Genomic DNA, 23,844 nt, shown 5'->3' with positions numbered 1-23,844 from the left:
CATGAATAGCACTTAATGGCTTGAAATTATGTTCTTTGTTCATACTACAATAAAGAGGGATTTTTATCTGTTTTTAAAGTTCAGATTCGATATGCAATAGCACTGGTTTTTTTTGTAACTTAAGAATGGTATATAACCTTATACTATGTAAGTTTATGAAGATACTTGTAAAATAAAACCAAGGAGACGAGTCGATGGCTTTTCCTTTAAATACTTGGAGCAAACTGTAATGATTTAACAGTAAAACTGTAAAGGATAATTGATTTTGGGTACAAGTTGAAGTCAGAATGACGTCATTGAATCATGACTTGCATTGAATAGCAATGTCTTTATTTCAATTAAAGCCTGCTAGATGAATTGCACCAATTAAACGCAATGGTTATCAGATTCAGACTGAAACAATGTCTTGAAATGTTATTAGTGGATGACGTGAAAACACTAAATGCAAAAGATTTGTGCAGAAGTTTTACAAATGACCTTTCATACCTCTTAAATCCATGACACAACCTTTTTGATTTGACCATACAGTAAGATTAAAATTCATGTTTTTTAGTGTACCTACTTTCATATTATGTTTGTTTTATTTGTTTGCTTATTTTTCTTTTTGTTTTTTGGGGAGAGGGGAGTCTAGATGCTGCAGATGTTAAGCTGTACATATTACTAATCCAGTTGCTGTCCTTTTCTGTGGACTTAAAAATTAAGGTTGTTGTTATGTGTCATATTAACAGATAACATCAAGTTTTACAAAGTGGAGATGCAAAGTTTAACTCTGGATAACAGCCCTGGGCATATAATTTTTTACAGGCATGGGCAGTCATGACAAATTGACACATTTAGCTATTACATGTATCATAAACCTTTTGAGTCATAGGCAGTACACTTTGATAGTACGTTTTTAGTGAATTCTTGTAGTTTTGTAATACAGTCTCTTGGTCTTAAGTTTGAATGGATAGGTTTTGTAAATCATTCACGAATAGGTTTTATAATTCAATCTAAAGCGTGGAAGATTTTGTAATAGCATTCCGGGGTAAAGAATATGCTGATATCGATTATACAGAAAAGGAAGAAAAAAGCAGATCTGATGATCTTAATTAACTGTGCTGTTGTCTTGGGAGACAGGATCTCATCTATTGATCCATCCTTGTCCAACAACTTAATGGAGGGCACCAGCTTCAATATTTATTGGATTTTGCCTTGTTTATCCTCTAATTGTATTTAGTTCTATGTTTGCCTTGTTTTACATCAGTATTTTCAATTCTTTTTTCTTTTTCAGTTGCTGTTTTTTCCACGTTCATGTTTTGTTTATTATTTTCAGGTTTCTGTAGCCCGACCCAGCTGTGAAAGTATTAAAGGGGCTAACCTGTATATATCAGGCCTACCCAAGTCCTTGACACAGTTGGACTTGGAGCAAATGTTCTCCGATTGTGGTGAAATCATTACATCAAGAATACTCTATGACCAAAATACAGGTACAGAAAAAATGAGGGATGCACAAAAAAAAGGGTCCCCCAAGAGTTTCGGAGGGAGGGAGATAGTCTACTAGGTTTAATTTGTATGATTTTAATTTGATTTTGATTTTTATTCATTCTTCGTCCTGTTTTTACTTAGGTTTCCCTCGCACGACCAAGTAGCGAGAGTATTAAGGGTGCTAACCTTTATATTTGCAACCTGCCAAAGAATATGACCCAGAATGAATTGGAACTGTATTTTTCCCAGTGTGGGAGAATCATAACTTCTCGAATTCTTTACGATAATACAACAGGTCAGACTCGTGTCACGTTTTGGCAATGTTGTTATTTGATGCTTGCATGTAAACGTTTATTGTGACAAATTGAGAGGGCTGTTTATTTTTCTTATTACTGTTTATTCAATTATTATGATTCTCTTTTAATGTTACTTTTAATTGTTGAATTTAAATTGTTATTTTATCTATATTTATGTTTTTTATTTCCCTTTCTTGAGAGTTTTAGTTGATTAACAATATTGTTTGGCTTACAAGTTTGCCTCATATCATCTCAACTTTTTATACTATATCCATTAGCATGCTACCGTTCCATCATATTTACATGTGATTCACTAATCAAAAATCTTTTCAGACATTTGCCACTTATAAGTTTTATTATTATCAGGTTTTGAGGATAAATGCAATTGAAATTGTTTGATGTGTATTTGAACATAAAATAATTCTGGTCAATGTTCAATCTGTTTCTTTAAATTTTTCATTATAAAGAGAAACCAAACAGTTTGAGCATTTAACAGAATATTTTTATGCTTCTGTTTTATGATGTAAAATTTAAAGAAAGAAAGAAAATTTAATTAAGAACAAAGTATAAAATCCAACTTTGAAACAGTTCTTTGCAAAATCATTCACAAACAGAAAAATCATAAAAGACAGATGAATGAATAGTCAATACATGACTGAAATGAAATATTTCTATTTGCTTCCATATGTGAATTCCTCGAAAAATTCCAATTTCCAATATTTGCTTTCTCCATCCCATTTTATCTGTCTTGTCTTGATATATGTTTTTATTCAAACACTTTGTCTTTTAGAGCATGCAATAAAATCAATGCTTTTATATTTACAACAAAGAAAGAGATTAACGGACATACGTTCAGTGCAGTTTTAATGATTTAATCATTGAAATACAGACAAGCTAAAACCACAAAAGTTTTTTTTCTCATAATTTTGTTCATATCTAAAGCAAGCTGAAAGGCCATAAAATTTATCAATATCATCATGAACCATGCACAAATTTCTTAGCTGTAACCCAGGTTTTGAATCAATACTCCCAACCCACTATAGCCGCCACACAAATCAATTTTTCATTGATTTTTGTCTTTGAGTAACTAATGATATTATTTGCTTTAAATGTAATGCACGGCAGCCTGATCAAGTTATTCAAATTCTCTTCTCTTCATTATAAACTATTGATAAGACCAAACAAGCTTTTATCTTTGTATTTCATTAAATAGATTTTCATTTAAAATTGATATTCCCTAGTAATGACGTTTGTTTTGTAATTTGCAAATAAGCTATCAATAGTTGTGTTGGATGGTTGAATACATTGAATACATCTATGTAATAGGATATCATTATCAAATTGAGATTAAATTTGTTTCACCAGTGTCATCCCATTGAAACCATCTAACTTAAAATAATACCGTAATGTAGCAGTAAATGAAAATTAATGAAAAATATGATATATTCAGTTCATAGAAATGTTATTGTGTTTGTATCAAGGTTCTGAAATGTTGATATATATATATGTTCTTGGTTAATTAAATATATCTCATGAGTAGATCAAATAAATTACAAGTAAAAATATTTTAGTTATAATTCAACCTAAGTCTTACATGTAAAGCATCTAATTATTTTCAACATTGAAGGTAAATATGTGATCACTTTTTATATAGATAGAACTAAGGTGTAGAAATACAGGTTCACATCAATCTGATTGAAATAAAGGTCCTGTGTCCATGCTTCTCTTACAAGGATCTGACAACGATATGTTCTACTTTGAATTTGAAAGACCAATCAGGATTTTCTGGTTTTTCATTCGCCCATTTACAGGACTTATTAAGGTTTACGTTGTCTGCCAACAGGAACACTTAAACCAATTCTCATGAAATTTAGTGAATTGTTTACTGTAAACCAACTTATTTTTATGCATGATTTATTTTTTGGAGTAGAAAAAAAGCACCAATACTAATCGTTGCAAATATATAAAACTTAGATTGTTCCTAATGCAACTATTTCAAGAAAATTTTAAAATCCCAAAATTAAATTACAGCAAAAAGTGATAGAAAGGGCTTCACGTGAAATAAAGCACGGTATTCCCAAAATTAGTTGGTTTACAGTTTATCAATTGAAGACAGCTCTCTTGCTTTTTTTTTTTATAAATTATAGATTCTAGTTTCCAAGTTGTTGGATTTTCCAGTTTTGGACAATAACTCAAAAATGCTTCAAGCAGTTTCCAGTAAATTTAAGTGACTGGTTTATATCTATTGAGATAAGCTCCCTTTAGTTTTTCTAAATTTTCTCATTTTGCTCTATGGCACAGCTCTGTTTCGTAAAGATACACAATTTCAAAAACTAAATTGGAAGGCTGAAATTTCATAGGTTGATGTAATGATTTTCACAACAAAAAGTAAACAGGATTGTTGTCAGATCTACATGAATGCACAATCGGTATTTTAATTACATTGTGTTGAAATTTTCTAAATGTAAAAATAAGAAAAATGTTTTATTCCCATACTTCAAAAAACAAGACAAGATTATTGTGGCTTTAGTGAAACACGTTTTAATATATGGTAAAAAGATTGCTGTTTTAAAACACATATTTGCACAAGCATGATAGTTGAATCTAATAGAAGCAATTACCTTTTCATGGCTTAATAAATAATTTGAATCGTGCATTAATGAATATTTAACATTCCAGAGTAAGCTAAAAATCTCTTTAACTTTATCTAACAAATGTATTTTATTAACAGGTTTGTCAAAAGGAGTAGGATTTATACGATTTGACCAGAGGATAGAGGCAGAGAGAGCTATCCAGAAATTAAATGGAACCATTCCTGAAGCAGCAACAGAACCCATTACTGTCAAGTTTGCCAATTCCCCAAGCTCCAATAAGAATGCTGTTTTAGCTCCACTAACATTAGCTCCATACCTTCCTCAGACTAGAAGACTTCTTGGTCCCATACACCATCCATCAAGCAGGTTTAGGTAAGGAATTATTGCATATCTACAACAAAAGACATTACGTTTAGATTTAGACAATGATTGAAGAGACGGGGATTAGGAAGGTTACTGTAGCCAATGGTCCTTACTTTTAGGCTTCAAAGCAAACTTAAAAATATTGACAATATGGAGGCCAATTTCGACATTGACTGTTTTCACATTCTCATTTCAGTTGATATGGTCCTTGATTGATTAGAAAAATGGCCTTTTTAAAAGTTTGATATCGACAATTTTCACTATTTCTGTTTATGAATTATAGCCCTTCCTTGCTCAAACAATGACACTGATAAATGTATGCTGTCATTTTGATAGCTTCCTGTTTTTTTAGAATAGCTACTGGTATCTGTTTTCTGTGTGCTTCAGCCTTAAATGAAACATTTTGTACTGCTTGACAGATGCAGCAAAAATCTCAAATAATTGTTTATGACTTATCAATTGGTTGAAACATATTTATGTCCTATAGAAACTTTTATTCCATAAAGCTCAAACTATATTATATTATTGATATAAGTAAATTTTAATAGAATTGTTCATTAAAGAAATCCGATTATCACTACTTGTTTATTTCAGGTTTTCCCCTATGGACACAGGATCTATTTTAGGAGCCAATACAATCATTCCCACTGCAGCCACAGCCACGACTGGTAACACTATAAATGGAGCAGGATGGTGTTTGTTTGTATACAACTTGGCACCAGAAACTGAAGACAGCACATTATGGCAGTTGTTTGGTCCTTTTGGAGCAGTACAGAATGTTAAAGTGATTCGCGACTTCCAAACACAGAAATGTAAAGGATTTGGATTTGTTACCATGACAAACTATGATGAAGCATTAGTAGCTATCCAGAGTTTAAATGGCTTTGCTTTGGGAAATCGTGTTCTTCAGGTGTCGTTCAAAACCAACAAATGTAAAATGTAAGGATGATGGAACAAAATAGTGCTATACTCAGTCATTCCGGACAGGATTAGATTGAGGAGTTTGATCTAGTCATATTTATATTCTCCACAAAATAGTGCATAAATATTATTAACAATCATGAGAAATTTTCAAGTTCACTTCTGAAGTTGCCAAACAATTTTTTTTGCTCCTGGTATTAAGACTAGGACTAAGTGTTGCCATTACTTTGAATCAATCGTTCCATGATATTCCTTTTTTAGTAATTTAATTATGATTTGAATGAATTAAATTCACAGTTGGAATGAAATCTAAAGAATTTTCTTTATTAGGAAATTATGATGTTAGCCAGTAATTGGTGAGTGATAGTGTAACAACTAGATCACATAGCCCTTGTATTAAAAATACTTTTTATTTTTATTTTTGACTTTTATTGATTTGAATCTCGTGAGAAGTATACTCATTTAATATTTTAATTTTACATGGATCAGTGAAATCCAGCATTGAACATTTTTATCCTGATTTTATGTTTTACCTTCAGTAAGAAGGCTTTAATTTGGAGTAGCATAGATATTTTTACTGGGAAAAACTAACAATTAAATGTGTAAATTTTTAATTCTTGAAACAAATTTTAAATTATGATATTATTGTAATGAATAGTGTTTTCTTTTTTTTAATCCAATACTATTAAGTACTGTTCTATTTTTAGTTATGTATGATCCATTCTTTAGATTTTGAAAATTAGCTAGATTTTTATTATTGAAAATTGTGAAAATAATGATACTAAAGGCAACTGTTAGTGTGATTTTATATCTTCAAAGATAATGCTACTTTTAAAACCAATTTTCAACCATTTTAGATGATTTGTTTATACATTATTCATAAGGATTTTTATCCAGGTATATTTAACTCAATGAATCTCAGAATGTTATTATTTTTCAAATGCACATGGAGAGCTCAGAGAACAAATGAATGCCTCGAGACATGATATAATCCAAGTATATTATTATTTATTTATTGACAAAACCATGGATGTTGATATTATTTAATACTTATTAAGTTATATAATTGATTATTAAGATTTCATTTTTGTTGTTATCCCATAAATTGGTGTTCTGTGGTGAAGTAATTTTTTCAGATATTATTTATTGTTTGTCCGTTGTTTTACTTTCATTAGGTATAGAATTGGGCCCTAGGTCCATTGTTTATTACAGTAATTTAGAATTATACGAATAGAAATATAAGATGAAAACTTTTATATTACATTCATAGAAACTGTTTTCAGCCATTGATGGAATGTGAAAATCAATTTAGTCAGTTATGAAAGATATAAAACAATATGTGTGTTCATTATTTTTATTTATTTATGGTACAAAAGATTAAACTAATTTTTTAAATCAAGATTATAAGAGGAGAAAACAGTTTCTATATGTAAAATGAATATATCTGTGTCAAGCCTGAAATAATTGGTGAATTTGTCTGTTGCATGAATATTTGCTTTAGTTTTCTCAATTATTGTTTTGCTCTTTGTTATAAACACTGCTGCACACGAATGCTGTCTTTAAATTTTCCACAAAAAAAGCATTTGGTTTAGTATATATGTATTTTGATTTATTTTTATTTTTCACCAAACACACATTGGTTGGAATCAGAATTAAATAAAAATCATTGTTTTTAATTGAAAATTAGTTTTGATAGATAGATTAAAGAAGAATGTTAACTTTCAATGATGTGTATTTGGTGAATGGTTTTTGTTATTTAATTCAAGCAGTCATGACTTTTGATTTTGCATTTATTTATTTTGGGAGTGATGTTTTATCATTTCAATGAATATGTTTGCCAGAATTTTCAGTTCACTAGCACCTTAAACTGGGACTCGTCTCAGAATATGTTGGCACAATATTTTTCTTTTTCTTCGTCTTAGTTCTTTTTTTCTTCATTTCTGTGAACCCTTTATTTCCAATTTACCAAAGTTTCAGGATGAGACATTGTTAGAAATCATTCAAAATCTGCTGACTTTTTTTCCATGGTTGAAATAGAGATTTGATAAAACCATGTATTGCATCAGATGCCAAATTGATCTTCCAGTGTTGAAAAGGTATAAATTTTTTGAACATTTTTAAATGTTGTGTTTAGGGTTCCATGTTTTACAATATCTGTATATGTTTGAAAGTTTTTAAAACAAGAAATACCTGACATTTTTACATGTTTGATTTCTTTAATAAAAAGATTAACTTTTTATACAATCCATCTTATTTGATGTCTTTAGGGGCACTCATTTTAAATGCTCATATTTTTGCAAATCATTAAAACATTCCTCAGGAAATCTTTCACAAAAAGTGTGTTTTTATTGTTATAACTCTTTGTGAAAGGTTCCTTTATATTGCCCCTTTTGATGTAAATATTCCTGTCACAGTCGGGGCACTTTTCACAAAGCATTTTTAATATTTATGGTATAAATTTTGAATGGATTTATGGGAACAATTTACATCTCATCAATGTTTTAATCAAACATTACAGACATTGCCTAATTTAAGCATGACAGGGACCCTGTGAGGGTTTTCCATGTTCTATGAAATATTTCAGTTTTGATTGAAGTATATTTTTGCCATTCTGGTAATTTTAGAGACTTCCACTCCTTAATTTATTCTTCATCAAGCAAAGATGAAATAAATATTTTATACTTAAGATATATATGCAATTTTTACCCATACAGTTCTGTATTTGTGAAAACTTATATGGCAATTTTACATTTTTATGTGATGTCGAATTCATATGAACTTGTTAAGAATCGCTTATTGTTAATGATAATTGTTAATGATAAAAGCAATATTTACATTTTTTACATATTCATTGACCAATGATTTTTTTAGAACGATAACTATGGGATGTTAGGTCAGAAATTGTGTGCCAAGCACTAGCGTTAATGAGTTATTTGTGGTCAGTAAGATCATCGTGGTTGGGTAAACGTTTTAAATTTGTGCCTACTGCCAAATAAATGTCTACACAGAGTGAAGAATCAATTGACAAAAGTTATGATTGTTTGAAAGCAATTAACAAAACCCACCTATTATGTATTACACATGATGTGTGCACACAACAGTAGAAAATATTCAGTTTCATTACATATTTCTTTTCAGATTGTTATTACCAATCTAATGTTAGAGTTTTTCAAACTTTTGTGAAAATTTTGATCTTTTTTTGACTTTTTTCATTACTTGTTCCATTGTTTGTTGTTTTGTTTCATGTTGTAGCTGCTCTTTTGAAGGGCTTAAACTTTTTTTTTTTGAAGTACAAATTTGCAAGGTAAGATGTTTTTCCCTTTTGATGCAGGTATTATTTCAATCTATTTTTTCTGAAAATGAGATATAATCTGATAGTTCTAACACATACATATATTTTACATACAAACAGTCACGACCAATCAGAAATAGTATAAAACAAAGCTAATTTCAAATTAATGAGTCCTAAAAGAAAAAATCAGTAAACTATATCCTGAATTCAAGTATTAGCTGTTAAAGAATCTTGCAGTGGTTATTATTTAGTATAATTTGAAAGTGATTCACATATGCCTTCAAAAGAGCACCTTCATTTTTCTTCATTTTTTCATATATCTTTAATTAGTGTTGTACATTGTGATGTGTTGTCAGGTTGTTTCTAGTCCAGACATTAATATCTTTATCCTACCTCATACCCCGTTTTATACACACCTGTCCTCTATTGGGATTATTGCAAAATAGTTGACCAGCTAAAATCAGCAAGTTATTACAATCTTTTCCATTTGAATACTGGTTACTTAAGCAGTCTTTCAGTAAATTTGTTGAAGAATATTTTGCTTGACCGTCTTTTCATTCGTCAGTGTATACCAGTCTATTTTCTAACAGTTGTAAGGAAGAGATCTATAATCAGTGATCACTTTGAAGAAAGTGTACACAATAAAAGTATCAAAGCCTGAAAAGGTTTTCCCATTTTGTACTTTTACTGGTCATGTGTATCGAAGCTGAACATACAATACAATGATACAAACTTGTCTTAAAATTGGAAGACAACTACTGCTCTATTCTCAATTTGAGGAAAAGGGGGTTCTTATACAACATATACCGGTATTCTCAGAAAATACATATCTGTGAATTATCTTCATAAATACTTATACACAATATACTCCAGATAACCATTTTACAAAACCTGAGTGTCTTTTATCTGTGATAACATGTTCCCTACCAAACCATATTTATATTTACCAAAACCAGCAAGTCCCATGACAGTTTTATTGATCTCATTTATGTCCATGCTCAAAACCATGTCTCTTTGTGTAGTGAGTTTTGGCTTTTAGAGAGATTTCAGAAGGAAGAAGTAGTGAAGTTGCAATATGAAAGAAGCATTGAGAATTTGGAGAGAGAGGGAGAAAAAACGTTGATAAATTTAATGAATTCTTTTCCTTGTAGAAAAGCCAAAACTCACTACTCCCTTTGTAAAGAATTTATGTATATGTTCAAATAAGGAATTCCTCATTACAAGGATATTTTGTCTCAATGAATACTACTCAATATGTTTCTCTAGTCAGGTTAATTTAAAGTGCAATAATATATACATTTTTATCATGATACAGACTTTGATGTTATAACAATCACTATTGTAATTTGGTTTTCTATGGTTTAAAATCGGGGGGATAGTGTGATGACTGCCTACCTTAACCCATGACATGTGACTGACAACACATACATGTATGTACAGTTTAATTTCTGTTGATTGGCTTTTTGTGTGCTTTTGACATTGCTTTGCATTCGTTTAGTCCCTGTGTTCAATTTGGAATAAACATAGTCAAAGATCAGGTGTTTATCTATAACATTTTATATATAGATAGCCTGATCAATAATGTTGGTTGCCCAGCGTCATGGCTATATTGCAGGCGCTGGCTTGTTGGTTGTAAACGTTATTATGTAGTTGGTTGTAATGCAATATTTGTACTTTTATTACATGTGATGATTATAAATAAAATTTTAAATAAATTTGTTTGATGTAACTGTTGGACTTTTTTATGTGTATTCTAAGAAATGATCCTCTGCAGATGCTGATGGAACAAAAAATCTCCAGTTTATAGTAGGTTACAAATCCCCATCAGTTTCACCTACATTATTAGATTGGTAAATTATCTGTCTGTCAGAAACAAATGATATCGGGATGGTAATTTGAGTTTATCTTGATTAATTGGAAATGAACTTTAACAGATAGAAGATATAGAGAATTGGGACCAAGCCCATTGATTTTTGGTTCAATAGGTCAAAGTTAAAGATCACTTAGTAAACTTAAATTGAAAAATGCTATAAATGCTTCTCAGATGACTGGATTTTCCTTGCTTATAGGTTGCATTTCTTTAAATACAGACAATGAATGAAATTTCCCTTAGGAACTCCCTCTACGGAGAAAACTGTGACACTTTTACAATTAAGTTTTGTACAAAATTATATCCTAGAATAGAAAGTTGATATGCACTACTTTTTTATTCAAAGGTCGATATAGGGCTGTGCCCCATATTTTCAACTTTTATATGCCACAAACTTGTTAAGAGTTTAAACTTTTTGCCTACTTCAGAATTTATTTTTCGTCACAATAGTATGTTTTTATACTGGTAACAGTCCCAAAAGAGGCATGGTTTGAGAAACAGCTGTACAAATAAAGTGCAACCTAAAGGAGGTCCCTTTCCATGAAGTCAATGATTTTAGGTCTACACTCTGTCAGTCCAGCAAATCAGTTTTTATACCATCGCAAACAAATTTCAGGATCATATAATGGTATTATGTCGTCCTCTACATCGTAACCCGAGTCACATTGGAGTCCAGACAATAACTTTAGTTTAAGTGAATGGATCTCTATGAATTTTTTTAACAAAGTTCAATACCTGAAAAGAAAGATTAGGATTGATTTAAATGATTATGGTCCAAACCGTTTAGGAATATGGGGCCCAAAACAAGCATGTTTCTAGTTTCAGGATAATAACTTGTATCTGCTTTGGCCATTCTTTTTTATAAAGCAAAGCAATACCAACTCTTTCAATTTGTCTTTTAGTTTTGAATGTTTCTTTAAGCTAGAAGATATTGATTTAATATATATTTGATATAGTTTAATCATGACAAGTAATAGATCAAGTTTGAATTATTTTCAAGCATTATGAGCTTGTCCAGAGTTATGGTCCTTGGACAGAAAAAAAATCGCTCAAATATTCAGTGTTTTATGCAGTTTTTTTGGTCATGCATGAAGATGGTGATTTAATAATTGGAATTAAATTTTATCTTGACAAGTTACAGATCTAGTTTGAATTTTGTTCTGGTTATAGTCCTTGGATTAAGAAATTCAATCAATTAAACTCCACACCCCCTCTTTTTGGTCGTGCATGAAGATATCGATTTAATCATTTAATAATTGGTATAAAGGTTTATGACAAGTAACAGATTTAGTTTGGAATTTTGTTCTTGTCAGTTGATTTTGTGCAGAGTTATGGACCTTGTTTTAAAAAAATCACTCAAATAATAATTTTTATGTAAAATTGAGAATGGAAATGGGTTATGTGACTACTTGAAATCAAAGTTTAAGTCCATATCTCAGATACAATATAAGCAATAGGTCTCCATACCTGCCAAATGTCACTATTTGCGGGGGGATTTACCCCATGAAGGCTCCCAAATGGCAATTTTGAAAAGCAATTTTGTCCACAATTTAAACAAAACAATAAATTTTACAATGACTATAGGATTGTTCTAGTATGGAGAAGCCAAAAAACAAGACTCAAATCTATTTGAAGGCCCCTTTGATGGTTTTGTAGAACTATAGGATCCATCTTGCATGTAAAAAACCCATGGGCATTTTGAAAAGTTGGCAGGTATGGGTCTCCTAAGTCCATATCTCAACAGATACTATAAGCAAGAGGTCTCCTTTATTTGGTGTATGGAATGATTGTAAGGGTTCATTCCCTCTATTCCCACTTTTTATAAATCTTGTAAGAAAAGTTAAAATTTCATGTGGGAATAGGAGGAAAACTTGTGCAAACAAAGGATTATACTGTACAAACATTTTTTAATCAACTGTTAATTGACCAGTTTTATTTATTTAATAGAACAAGTAATAATTTTGCATCTGTATGAATTCTGGTGGTTTTTTTTAAACAAAATAAATATGAAAGAAATTCAAACAAATTTTAGTAAATTAATTTTATAACACAAATTCAACTGTAGATTCCAGCAAGCATAATATAACACAGATTATACAACAGCACTAAATCAAATCACACACTGTAGCACAAACATTATACAATCACTCCATCACTCAGGGGACTCAACATGACTTAGGAACCGAAGTGAGGGGTTCCAAACCCATCAAAGACTACGAAAGTGTCTGAAATGACAACGAAGTTGTGAATGACGGTCGACAAATAGAGACATAAAGGACACACCCAGCATGAAATAATTATGTTGGAAATTTTCGTTTTTAATAGCAAAAACGTGGACAAGACTATTGTTTTCAATCCAGATACGGCCAGAATTTTTATTTAAGGCAAGAATCAGAGTCATTTTTTTTTCTTTCAGATATCTCAGACTGCCTCCTCAAAACAAATGGTTCGTACATGAGACTTGAAATATTTCTGGGGCTTATACTGACTGAGGATCATTATTCAACTTTGTTATCTATAAAATAGGCATTTGGGGTTAAACATGTTTTCGTAGGTAAATAATGATGTGTAACTTTTTTTTCATGAGAGTGTACTAGTCTATAGAGTATTTACTATTACTTTCTGTTTGGTGGAATAGTGAAACAGAAGTCAATACTTTCTTGCTCAATCCTGTGTCGCTTTGAAGGTTGGCCTTGGTCCTTGTATGTTGTTACATAGTCTGTAAAGGCTGTGTAGTTGATGTTGGTATTAATCTGATCTATGTCTGTAAGGGCACTAAATCACGCATCTTCAACCTCAGCAAAGGGTATAAGTGGAAGTACAGTGGCACGGCGTACTAGTAAGGATTCTTGTACATACTACTACACTTTTGGCTTTGAAGTAAAGCTAACAGTTTTCACCCATTATTTTGATTATTTGTCCAAGTATTTATATTTTTTAGATTATACTTTTATTCCATATCTTAAGATTATACTTAGATATAATATTATTTATATCATGATTTATTAGTATAGCCAAGGATTTGTATAGTTAGAATCCTTGGTATAGCAGACAATTTTTTAAGGTTACAAATTCAAAAATTTGAAAATAAATCTGACTCCATTCTATTTATCATAATTTTTCTTTATTTTCAAGTACAGTTTCAAAAATTTATAACAATAAAACTAACTCCAATCTAATTATCATAATTTTTCTGAATTTTAAAGTATTTCTTTGATGAAAAAGGACCATATTTCAAATAAACAAGGTATTATACCTAAATAGTGTACCAAATATATTATGCTTTAAAAAGAAAATACAGGTAAATCTTAGGTGAAATTCAAATTAACCTTGATTGTTATAAAAACAAGTTATTTATCAAAACATATATTGTTATTTGCAAGTGGGAATAGAAGGAATAGAATTTTTAAAAAGTGGGAATAGGAGGAAGACACCATTGTAAGGTGTACATGTCCAACTGGCAGGTGTCATCTTACCTTGACCTCGTGTTTATGGTTCAGTGGTTAAAGTTAAGTTTTTGTGTTTTGGTCTGTTTTTCTTATACTGTTTGCTATAGGTCTATATTCGATTTATGGAGTGGTTGTAAGGTGTATATGTCTGGCAGATATCATTTGACCTTGACCTAATTCTCATGGTTCATTAGTTATAGTTAAGTTTTTTCATGTTTTGGTCTGTTGTTTTAATACTGTATGCAATAGGTCAACTATATCTAATGTATAAAAATATTTTACAATCTACATGTCAGTTTTGTATGTTTCATTTGACTGTGATCTCAATTTTGTGGTTCATTGCCTAATGTTATTTTAGCTGACCTGGCCCGAAGGACCAAGTGAGCTTTTCTCATCACTTGGCGTCCATCGTCTGTCTTCGTTAAGTTTTACAAAAATCGTCTCCTCTGAAACTACTGGCCCAAATTTAACCAAACTTGACCACAATCATCACTAGAATGTCTAGTTTTAAAAATGTGTGCAATGACCCCGTCTTCCAACCAAGATGGCCGACATGGCTAAAAAGGGAACAAAGGGGGTAAAATGCAGTTTTTTGGCATATATCTCTGAACCTAAAACATTCAAAGCAAATCTGACTATGGATAAACCTGTCACGTTAACAGGTAGATATATATCTGCCCTGAAATTTTCAGACTAATCAGACAACCACTTGTGTAATTCTAAGGAAATGTTCATCAGATTAAGATATATCTGTCCTGAAATTTTTAGACAAATCAGACAAGCCGTTGTTGGGTTGCTGCCCCTGAATTAGCAATTTTAAGGAAATTTTGCAGTTTTTGGTTACTTTCTTGAGTATTACTATAGATAGAGATAAACTGTTTACAGCGAAAATGTTCAACAAAGTAAGATCTACAGATAATGTAACATTACCAAAATTGTCAATTGACCCCATAAGGATTAATTGCCCTTAAAAGTCAAATTTAACGGTTTGTTTTTTTGTAATCTTTTACAAAAGTCTTTTCCTGAAACAACCGATACAAACTTAACCAAACCTGGCCACAATCAGCACGAGGATATTTAGTTTGAAATATGTGTCCGATGACCCTGCCTGCTAACCAACATGGCAGACATGGCTAAAAATAGAACTTAGGAGGAAAAGCAGTTTTTTACTTGTATTTCTGAAACTTAAGCAAAAGTATAACGGTTGCATTATTTCATGCATCAAATTAACAATGTAAATAAAACTAGCAGGTGAGCGACACAGGCTCTATCCCGGGGAATAGTTTTTTCTTCTTCCACCAGTTATAATACATTATCATCAGATGCCGTGACTATTTCGAGATTTTAGTGATACCAACATACATTTTGAATTTCGAGAATACGTACAAAACAAGCTAATCGGTTTAATTCAAACTGTGCAATTCAGACAAATTCTAATCATCCCTTCAGTTCTTTTATTTTCGTACAAAAGTAACCAGTTTATTTAAGGAAAATCTTATGCCAGTGTTAGGGGCAATTGTTGCCTTTTCTTGAACGGGGAACACTAACTTAGATCCACATTTTATCGTCTGTTTATAAGAGAAATTTATATCCAATCGCAAAAAAAAACAGAAACAGACACAAGCAAGCTGCATTTCATATGATAAGTTGTATTATATGTATCTGGCTGTATTATTAAATAACTAAATGTTAGTAAAATAAAAATGTGAAATTACTTATATTAATTATCCGAGTTGGGAGTTGTCTTTGTACACAAGTACATACATCTGTATTCTCAACTGTTAATGTCCTTTAATGACGCTGAACGTTCGCCAAATTACAAAGTTCTGTGATGTAACCATGTCGAATCCATCTTCATACTTTCCCCCTTAAATTGACAAAACACACAAACAAAACACATTCAGAGATGTATTTTGTATCAATAAACAAACGTCATCATTTCTAGAAGAATTAGTAGGGTTGCTTCTTACAACTATAATGGCTTTCCCATTTGAAACAATTTTCATTTCCAGTATTCGTGCCAAAAACTCATAAAGCTGAGAACGTTTTCTTTGGATGAGATAAAAGCAAACGAGATGCATCCACTTAAAAGACGTCAAGTTTCCACAACCTTATATAACGATCTGCAATTAAATATAGTAGGCTTTTAACAGCTGCATATATAATTAAACTCTTGTGTGGTTTATATTCTGCTTGATTTTGTGTTATTAAAAATGATTTGTCTAATAAATAATAAGTATTTTTAAGGGGTCGGTCTATAGCCTCAATCTTGACAAAACATCAGCAGAGTTTAAAACATTCTCTAAATTGAACTTACATAGTGGACTGGACAGATTGGTATGCATCAACTAAGTATTGAAACAAAAGGGCTGGCTCTCAATCGAAAAGAACACACCAAATACAATGCATGTTTAGAATATTTGAATTTTGATAAATTAACATATTTTCTACTTAAAGCATGTGGTGACATTATGATGTGGTGACATTATGAGATGTCAATTCACTTGAATACGTTACTGACTGCATCATATCTATCCTATGTTACTTGGGCTTATGAAGGATATATTATACCTGTTCAATTTGCATTGAAGTCATGCGAATGAATGATATTTATAGTTTCTAGTCAAAACAGCTCTTTCGTTGATTGAATAGTAACACTTCTTTGTAAAGTTGGCTGCTTACAAAACGTTTTAAAAATTGATATTCAGAGTTTAAATGTCTGTCAGTGTTATAGAGTGTTGTTAGTTTTATATAGACAATATGTCAAGATTATGCAATAAATTGGTTTACTATTCGAAACAAATGCTTTTATTTCACTTCATATTTAATCTGTTGATGAACGGTGACAAAATTAGAACCTATAGATTCCATAGCTCCAAACCCCCTTTCTTGATCAAAGTAGACATGGATAATTATTTCAAAGTTTTATAACATTTATTACGGACTATTTTACAATTCAATATCAAAATTGATATTAAAATGTTTAATTTCGATTTAAGTGGTAGGAAATTGCAGTTGTAATTATTTTAAGCTTCCGTTGAGTCTAATGAAACCCAACAGAAATATGACCAGAAAAAAGATCTGCTCCCATGATACTTTATTAATTCCTATGTTGTACCACGCACTAATGCTTTTCGTAAAAAGCTTGCATTCTAAAGTCGATAAAATGGCGACAAAGTTAAGAAAATTGCACCAGATGAACGGACAGTGACGTTTTCAACTTCACGGTGCGAAATTTACATAATAGGAATTCAGATCTTGGGAAATAATGAATTTTATTTGCCGATCCCTATGTATATGATTGATGAATATAGATTTCTATACTGAAAAGTCATAAGTCCTGAATGTCCTTAATCATGGCTGGTGCTATACATAATTGTATTTTATTCAATAACTGTCAGATGCTGCATATTGTTCCCCCCCTTTTTTTTTTTTAACTATGTTCAAAAATAGATTTTGATTATTGGAAATCCACCAGATTCCGCCAACATGTCAGAATAAAGCGCTGAACGATTACCTATTGACACGACGCTTATCTTGACAGTTATGGACTGAAACGAAACAAATGTATATATATTGAAGAATTGCTTCTTATATACAAAAAAATTGTGTGGGGGTTGCAAAAGCGTTGTCCCAAAGCACATGTTGTATGACTCACGAATTTAAATTCCGAACCGAATATTTGTATCTATGAGGGACATTAAAAGAGACTTTCAGTTTTTTTCGCAATATGTAGTAGCGAAATCGCTGATGTAAAATTACTATGTCCTAATAGACATCGACTACTCACGGTAATTTCCTTACACATTTGTCTGATAGATAGAATCTTTCTTATTGTCAATTTTACTTTCCTTGGCTGTAATATTCCAATCCCCTCTCGTATTCATTGTAGAATGTCGGTATAACTTCTTTTACTTAATCTTATCCCAAATGTTACGTTAGAGTATTATCATTTGGAATCATATGTAAAATAAAAATTTGCTTCCTTTTTAAGGTATTTTAAATCTTAATCTTTCAAGCCTAAGAATCGTCCTTCTAATCTTTTTATCTGGATTTAAAGGTAGGCTGCGTCAGGAATATTTGGAATTCATTGATTCAAGGTTTGAAGCAACACTTAAATGTTTCTATTGGTGTTTATTTTCTACATTAAACATTTGGTTGCACAAGATCCTGTATTTTATCGTTGCCAAGTTTTTAATAATGTATCGCATCCGATATAAGAGTTATCTCTCTTCCTTTATGGGTCTGTCCTCTGCTCAGTTTTTTTTTCAGTTTTGTTTTCGATCACGACTTTACGGACGTTATGTCATTAAAAAAACCTGCAAATACAATCCGTTAAAACAATCATCATATATTTCATGATATTGATATTATAAAAACATATTAGCTGCCCGAAGATAAACGTAGCCTTAAATTGTTCGCTGCGCTCACTCGACAAAAGCCACATATTGTCGGATATTCAACTGCATATTTGACAGCATCGGTATGCGATAAACCTGATAAACAGTATACATATCAGCAAGTTAAGTACTTTATGTTAATTTCTTTCTGTAACTCTGATACTGTAGCATTATTGTTTATTATTTTTTGTTCTTCTTGTGCTTTTATTATCTAATATAATCATATTTCGAGTACTTTTCCTGTACCGACTTTTAACATGTTCGTAAATGATATAAAAAATAGGACAATTATATAATACCCATGGAGTAAACTCATGTGTGTACCTGTATATAGAAAGCCATATTTCAAATGGGATAATTTTTTTTCAAACGGTATATCATATCCTAAATATATAGTGTTTGGACATATAAAACACTTATTCCAGGAGACACGGTAGTATTTCCTGGCCCATAATGATACAAATTAACACGAAATTGTATCACAGAGTTGAAACTGATACTTTTATACAATTTTTCGAAATGGATGTGAAAGATTAATGTCATTAAATCTATCTTGAGAGTATATGGAAAGAGTTGCTTAAAAGCTTTTATAAAAACAAGACATTTTCTCTACATTTACTGCAGACAAATGCCATGTTTATTCATTGCATCGTAATGGTAAAAGTTCGGAATAAAATAAGACTGTAGTGGAAATCTATTAAATATTTGCATAAAATAATTTATTTGATGGTTTACTGTCGGTTATGACATGCTAACACAGGACTATGAAGACAGATTGGTGCCATTTGCAGCCGTTTTCCGAACAATTCCATCCATATAATTGAAAGCAATTTAATTTCTGCCGAGTTTGATGTATCGTGCTATCAAGACTTCTATGGCATTTCTGTAAAGAACTACGAATTATCTTGAAAAGCTTTGATCAACCAATATCAGTCATTAGAACAGTTTAAGGAAATATTCTCAAAAGATCTTTAAGTTAATAACGAATGATTCTTTTTGGCTTAAAAAAGTACGCCCCTGTTGTCTGTTATAAATGAGACGTATAATTGTTACATTAACACACACAAATATTTTCAACCGAATTCCACACTCGACTCTTTTTTTAATTTAATTAAAATTGATTAAGATCACAACCCTTTTACGAAATGCGGCAAAATATAAAACAAACCTCCCACTCTTGCAAGAAAAAAGCGAAAACAGCAAAAACAAAACAACAAAAAACAAAAAAAAGCTTATGAAATCGTTTTCAAGTTGAAATTAGAACACAATTTAAAGCTCAGTATCTTCACATTTAAAATTTCGATTCCATTCATCACTCTACAAAAAAGTAATAAATAAACATAAACAAAATGGTTGTTTGATCTTTTCAATCTTAAGTTAGAACGAGGTTAGGACGGATATCGTAAAATAACATATATCAAATACTGCTATTGAAACATTAGGCAACCTTAAGATTGTATTGAATTTACTTTTTGAACACGAAAACTGTTTTAACGTCGTCAAGATAAACATTTCTGGGATCAATTCTTTTAACAGGTCTTTTTTTCAAAAATTACAATGCTCCTTTTGGGAAAGCTGATTGTAGTGGTTTAAATGCGACGAACAATCAAATATCATTTTTTGCCATTCTTTTAAATGTTAAACTTTTGTAGATATTGGTTTATCTTTTTAGGAATAAATATTGGAGTCTTTCAGGACTAAACGTTCATACGTGTATCCTCTACTGAACCCTTAAACAATATTATTCGTTAATGATTTTTCTTAATTAAGCATTTTAAATAAGGCTATTCTTCTCAGAGGAATGGAGTCCTTTTATATTTAACAACTTTGAAAATTAGCCTTCTTTTATGTTCATGCATAATCAATATAATAAATCAATGTAGCAAAAATTTATTAAATCTCAGAGTAGCTTGATCGATTATAAAAAAAACAAAGATTGGGTTTGAGTTTCATCATTTGACTTCCGGACGGATATGACATGCAGAAAATATCAATAAAACTCAGAATATTGCCGCCTTAGTTAAAAAAAAAATGTCATAGAAATGAACAATCGTTACGGATACATCTCTATAGTATAAGATAATTGTGAAAAGTTACATGTACCATTAAAATGTTTAAAAATGTTAAGTCATTTTGGATTCTTTCTAAACACATACCAGTCTGACATTTATTTTTAATATTGTTAGTTTTAGTTCACAATTGGTCAATTTCGATTTCTTATATACAGGATACTCATCCCCCTCATTTTTTTTGTCCACATTTGCTGGCTTGGTCTAATTTCTTTTATCATGTTTATAGACGTGCTAACACATTTAGTAGCACATATTAATACAAACATTTGTTGCAGTATAGGAATGTACTACTAATTGTTGGATTCTTAATGTAAAACAATAATATGATCATTTGTACACCAATCACAATGTTATCGATTAAAGCCGTCGATGTTTGTCTTCGGACAATGATAAATCATCGATAAATCATCGATATCAGACATAGACTTTCATCTCTGTAAGTAAAAGACGTGAAAAAGAACGATTTCTATAATGTCAAAATTGACAAAGCCACCATTTCTAATCTGAACGTTTTAATAAGTTTTGCATTTTTGCAAGTACATTGGATTGACTCTGACATAAAAATCTACAGAATAGTTATATATACGTCACATGAAATCAAATTTATACCGATTATAAATGTCTCGGCATCGATGAAAATGATTGTTTTCATTACGCCTGGGTAACTACAATTTAGTAAATTCGTCGAGATTTTTTAATCGATAGGGAAGTGTCAGAATATGAGAAATGTTCTATCTTATTAATTCAGTACCATTCTTTGTTATATTTTAGGTTGAAATTTGTGATATTGATTTGAGGCAGTCTGCCAGAAATATTGCTGATGTAGCGTCAAAATGATGAAAAGCCAAAACGTTTGATGAGAAATTGGCATGTTGATCCGTCTTCGGAGTAGTAAAAACAAAATTCTACCACTTTCTGAAAAAAAAATATGACGGTTAATTTGCTAGAAAGCTTTGTTTTCTCTACATATTTTAAACTGTAAAGAAGTTGATACGTAGACACTTCTTTGAGCTTTAAATGGTTAATTTTGTATGCATAATTAATTATATTATTTTTTATAGATAAAAAACTACAACTAAGGCGGAAAAAAAATGGAAAAAAACTTTAATCAACAGAGTTTCAACACATATAGCATGCAAAGAAAATAACGGTTTCTTTACTTTGCATAATTTATACGTTTAATTTTAAGATGAATCATCTGAATTCAAAATAAAACAATAATGTGAGTCACATTCCTTTAGATGAAAGAGAATTAATGCAATCGATTGCATGTCAAGCACACGTCAATGAAATCTCATAATGACAAGATGAGTCACGGCTCGGCTTCACACGAAATCTTGATTCAAATGATTAGAGAACTGGATCGGAAATCATAGAAAACCAGAATGATACCACAAACATACAATGTCGACCAATAATAGGTTTTTATTCATAAAAATCTGGTGAAAGAAAATGTTTTAAAAATTAGTGGATTCATTTTATTTTATGGAAATGAGGAAATGTGTTCTGCTTGCTCAAATCCACAAACTTTTATTTTTAATAGTTTGTCAAAAAGACCAGCACTTCCAATAAAAAGTACAAAATCATGATATACGGGAAGACAAACATATGAAGTTAAGCCGCCAAACCTACTGAAATATGCAATTTGGCAACACATTTACCTTACAATGTTTTTATGTCAATACCTTCGTATGCAAATGCTATATTTCATTTGTGCATTATATCTCTAAAACATCAACAGTATTTGTCTATAATGTGAAGCTTGCGTAGATTTAAAATGATTCCAACACAAATTAATTTCGACGGAATTCTGTTATCTTTTCTTCTGTTTGAAAACAAGTAAGATGAAAAAACTCCAGATGTTTTACAACTTTGTAAACGCTTTTGTGCCTAATAGTCTTTAATGAGAAGCGCGTGCAATGATCTCGTCTGCCGAAGATGAATATCGTCTGCCTCTATCAATTCTGTACTTTGAGAGGGCATATAGCTTATAAAGTATAACATATCTGTATCGTATCGTGCTATTACAAGTTTCATGTAGATTTTGTGTTTTTAAATAAAGCATAGAATAATGTCAAACGACTACCACCCTCGACAACAAATAAGTCTCGCACACACACTTTGAAAAAATATCCTGGTGAATTTGCTTGGCCACTGACTGTGAAATTTTTCTAAGATTACATCCTTTTCTTGACATATTACTGTATATATGAAAAACAGCACGTCACATAGGTACAGAGAACATTAAACACAACGGCATATATGAGAAAGAGGACATCTTTTACAGGGTACAAGAACAGATTTAATTCAATTCATTTCAATTCAAAGTTTTATTGCCATGTAGTGCTACTATTCAATTACAGTAGGATTGGAGGAAACATTATTTCATATTGAGTTAGGTTTTTCTTCTTCTACATATGTGCTCCAATAAGTGAAAAACGAAACCGTGTGCTACAAAAAAGTTACTTATCATCAAAATAAAATACGTTTTCATACCCAGGGTAGTAGAAACAATTTTTTTTTTTAAAGTATTTAATTTTGGAATACATATAAAACAGAAATGTCTTAAATTCTTTATGACCAGTGCATACTGCACATATCAGATCTGTACTACCGGATGAATATCATAGCGCTTTGACTTATATTAAATGCATCTGTAAATTCAGTGGTGGGAAAGAAATTTTCCCTCGTTTAAATAAATCAAGTACGGATGACAATGTCGATTAATAGTATAAAAAATTACAAGATGACTTTCATTTCCTCGCAATTTCGTTACTTTTCATAATGTATTCATTCATTTCAACTGAAAGCCATCATTAATACTCGAAGCTTCAACCATATCGACCAAATCTACAACTTGATCTTTGATTAACCTTACTAGAGCCTCGTAGAATTTTTGACATTTACCCAATAAAGTCGTATTGATTCATGTTTCCATATAACGGTATTTTGTCGAATTCTTGCAGTGTTTTATTGAACCCACCCTGGACGACTGTATAGCAAATGGGACAGACTATAAATGTTAATTGGATTATTGATTACATAGTAAAATAAGGCTCATCTTCCGATGATAAAACCGATTTCCTTTGAGACTCACTTGTCTGAATATCAATTTAACGT

General features: G+C 31.0%; 1 protein-coding gene across 8 annotated transcripts in view; it reads left to right on the top strand.

Moving 5' to 3' along the window:
* LOC134692933 (ELAV-like protein 1) overlaps positions 1–10,662 on the top strand; it is a 34,304-nt gene extending 23,642 nt beyond the window's left edge. For 5 of the 8 annotated variants that reach the window (XM_063553619.1, XM_063553576.1, XM_063553609.1 and 2 more), the window contains 3 exons: positions 1,316–1,469; positions 4,495–4,729; positions 5,315–10,662. In XM_063553619.1, the coding sequence (XP_063409689.1) occupies positions 1,316–1,469; positions 4,495–4,729; positions 5,315–5,663 (738 nt within the window). In that variant the 3' untranslated portion in view covers positions 5,664–10,662. Of the gene's footprint in view, positions 1–1,315; positions 1,470–1,608; positions 1,763–4,494; positions 4,730–5,314 lie in introns of all 8 variants that reach the window. The other 3 variants (XM_063553629.1, XM_063553600.1, XM_063553584.1) reach the window with 1 other exon arrangement.
* The last annotated feature ends 13,182 nt before the right edge of the window (positions 10,663–23,844 follow it).

The sequence above is a fragment of the Mytilus trossulus genome, chromosome 1 (assembly GCF_036588685.1).
Source record: "Mytilus trossulus isolate FHL-02 chromosome 1, PNRI_Mtr1.1.1.hap1, whole genome shotgun sequence".
Taxonomy (NCBI): domain Eukaryota; kingdom Metazoa; phylum Mollusca; class Bivalvia; order Mytilida; family Mytilidae; genus Mytilus; species Mytilus trossulus.
The sequence above is the reverse complement of the archived record's forward strand: the minus strand, read 5'-3'. Positions and strand labels throughout refer to the sequence as shown.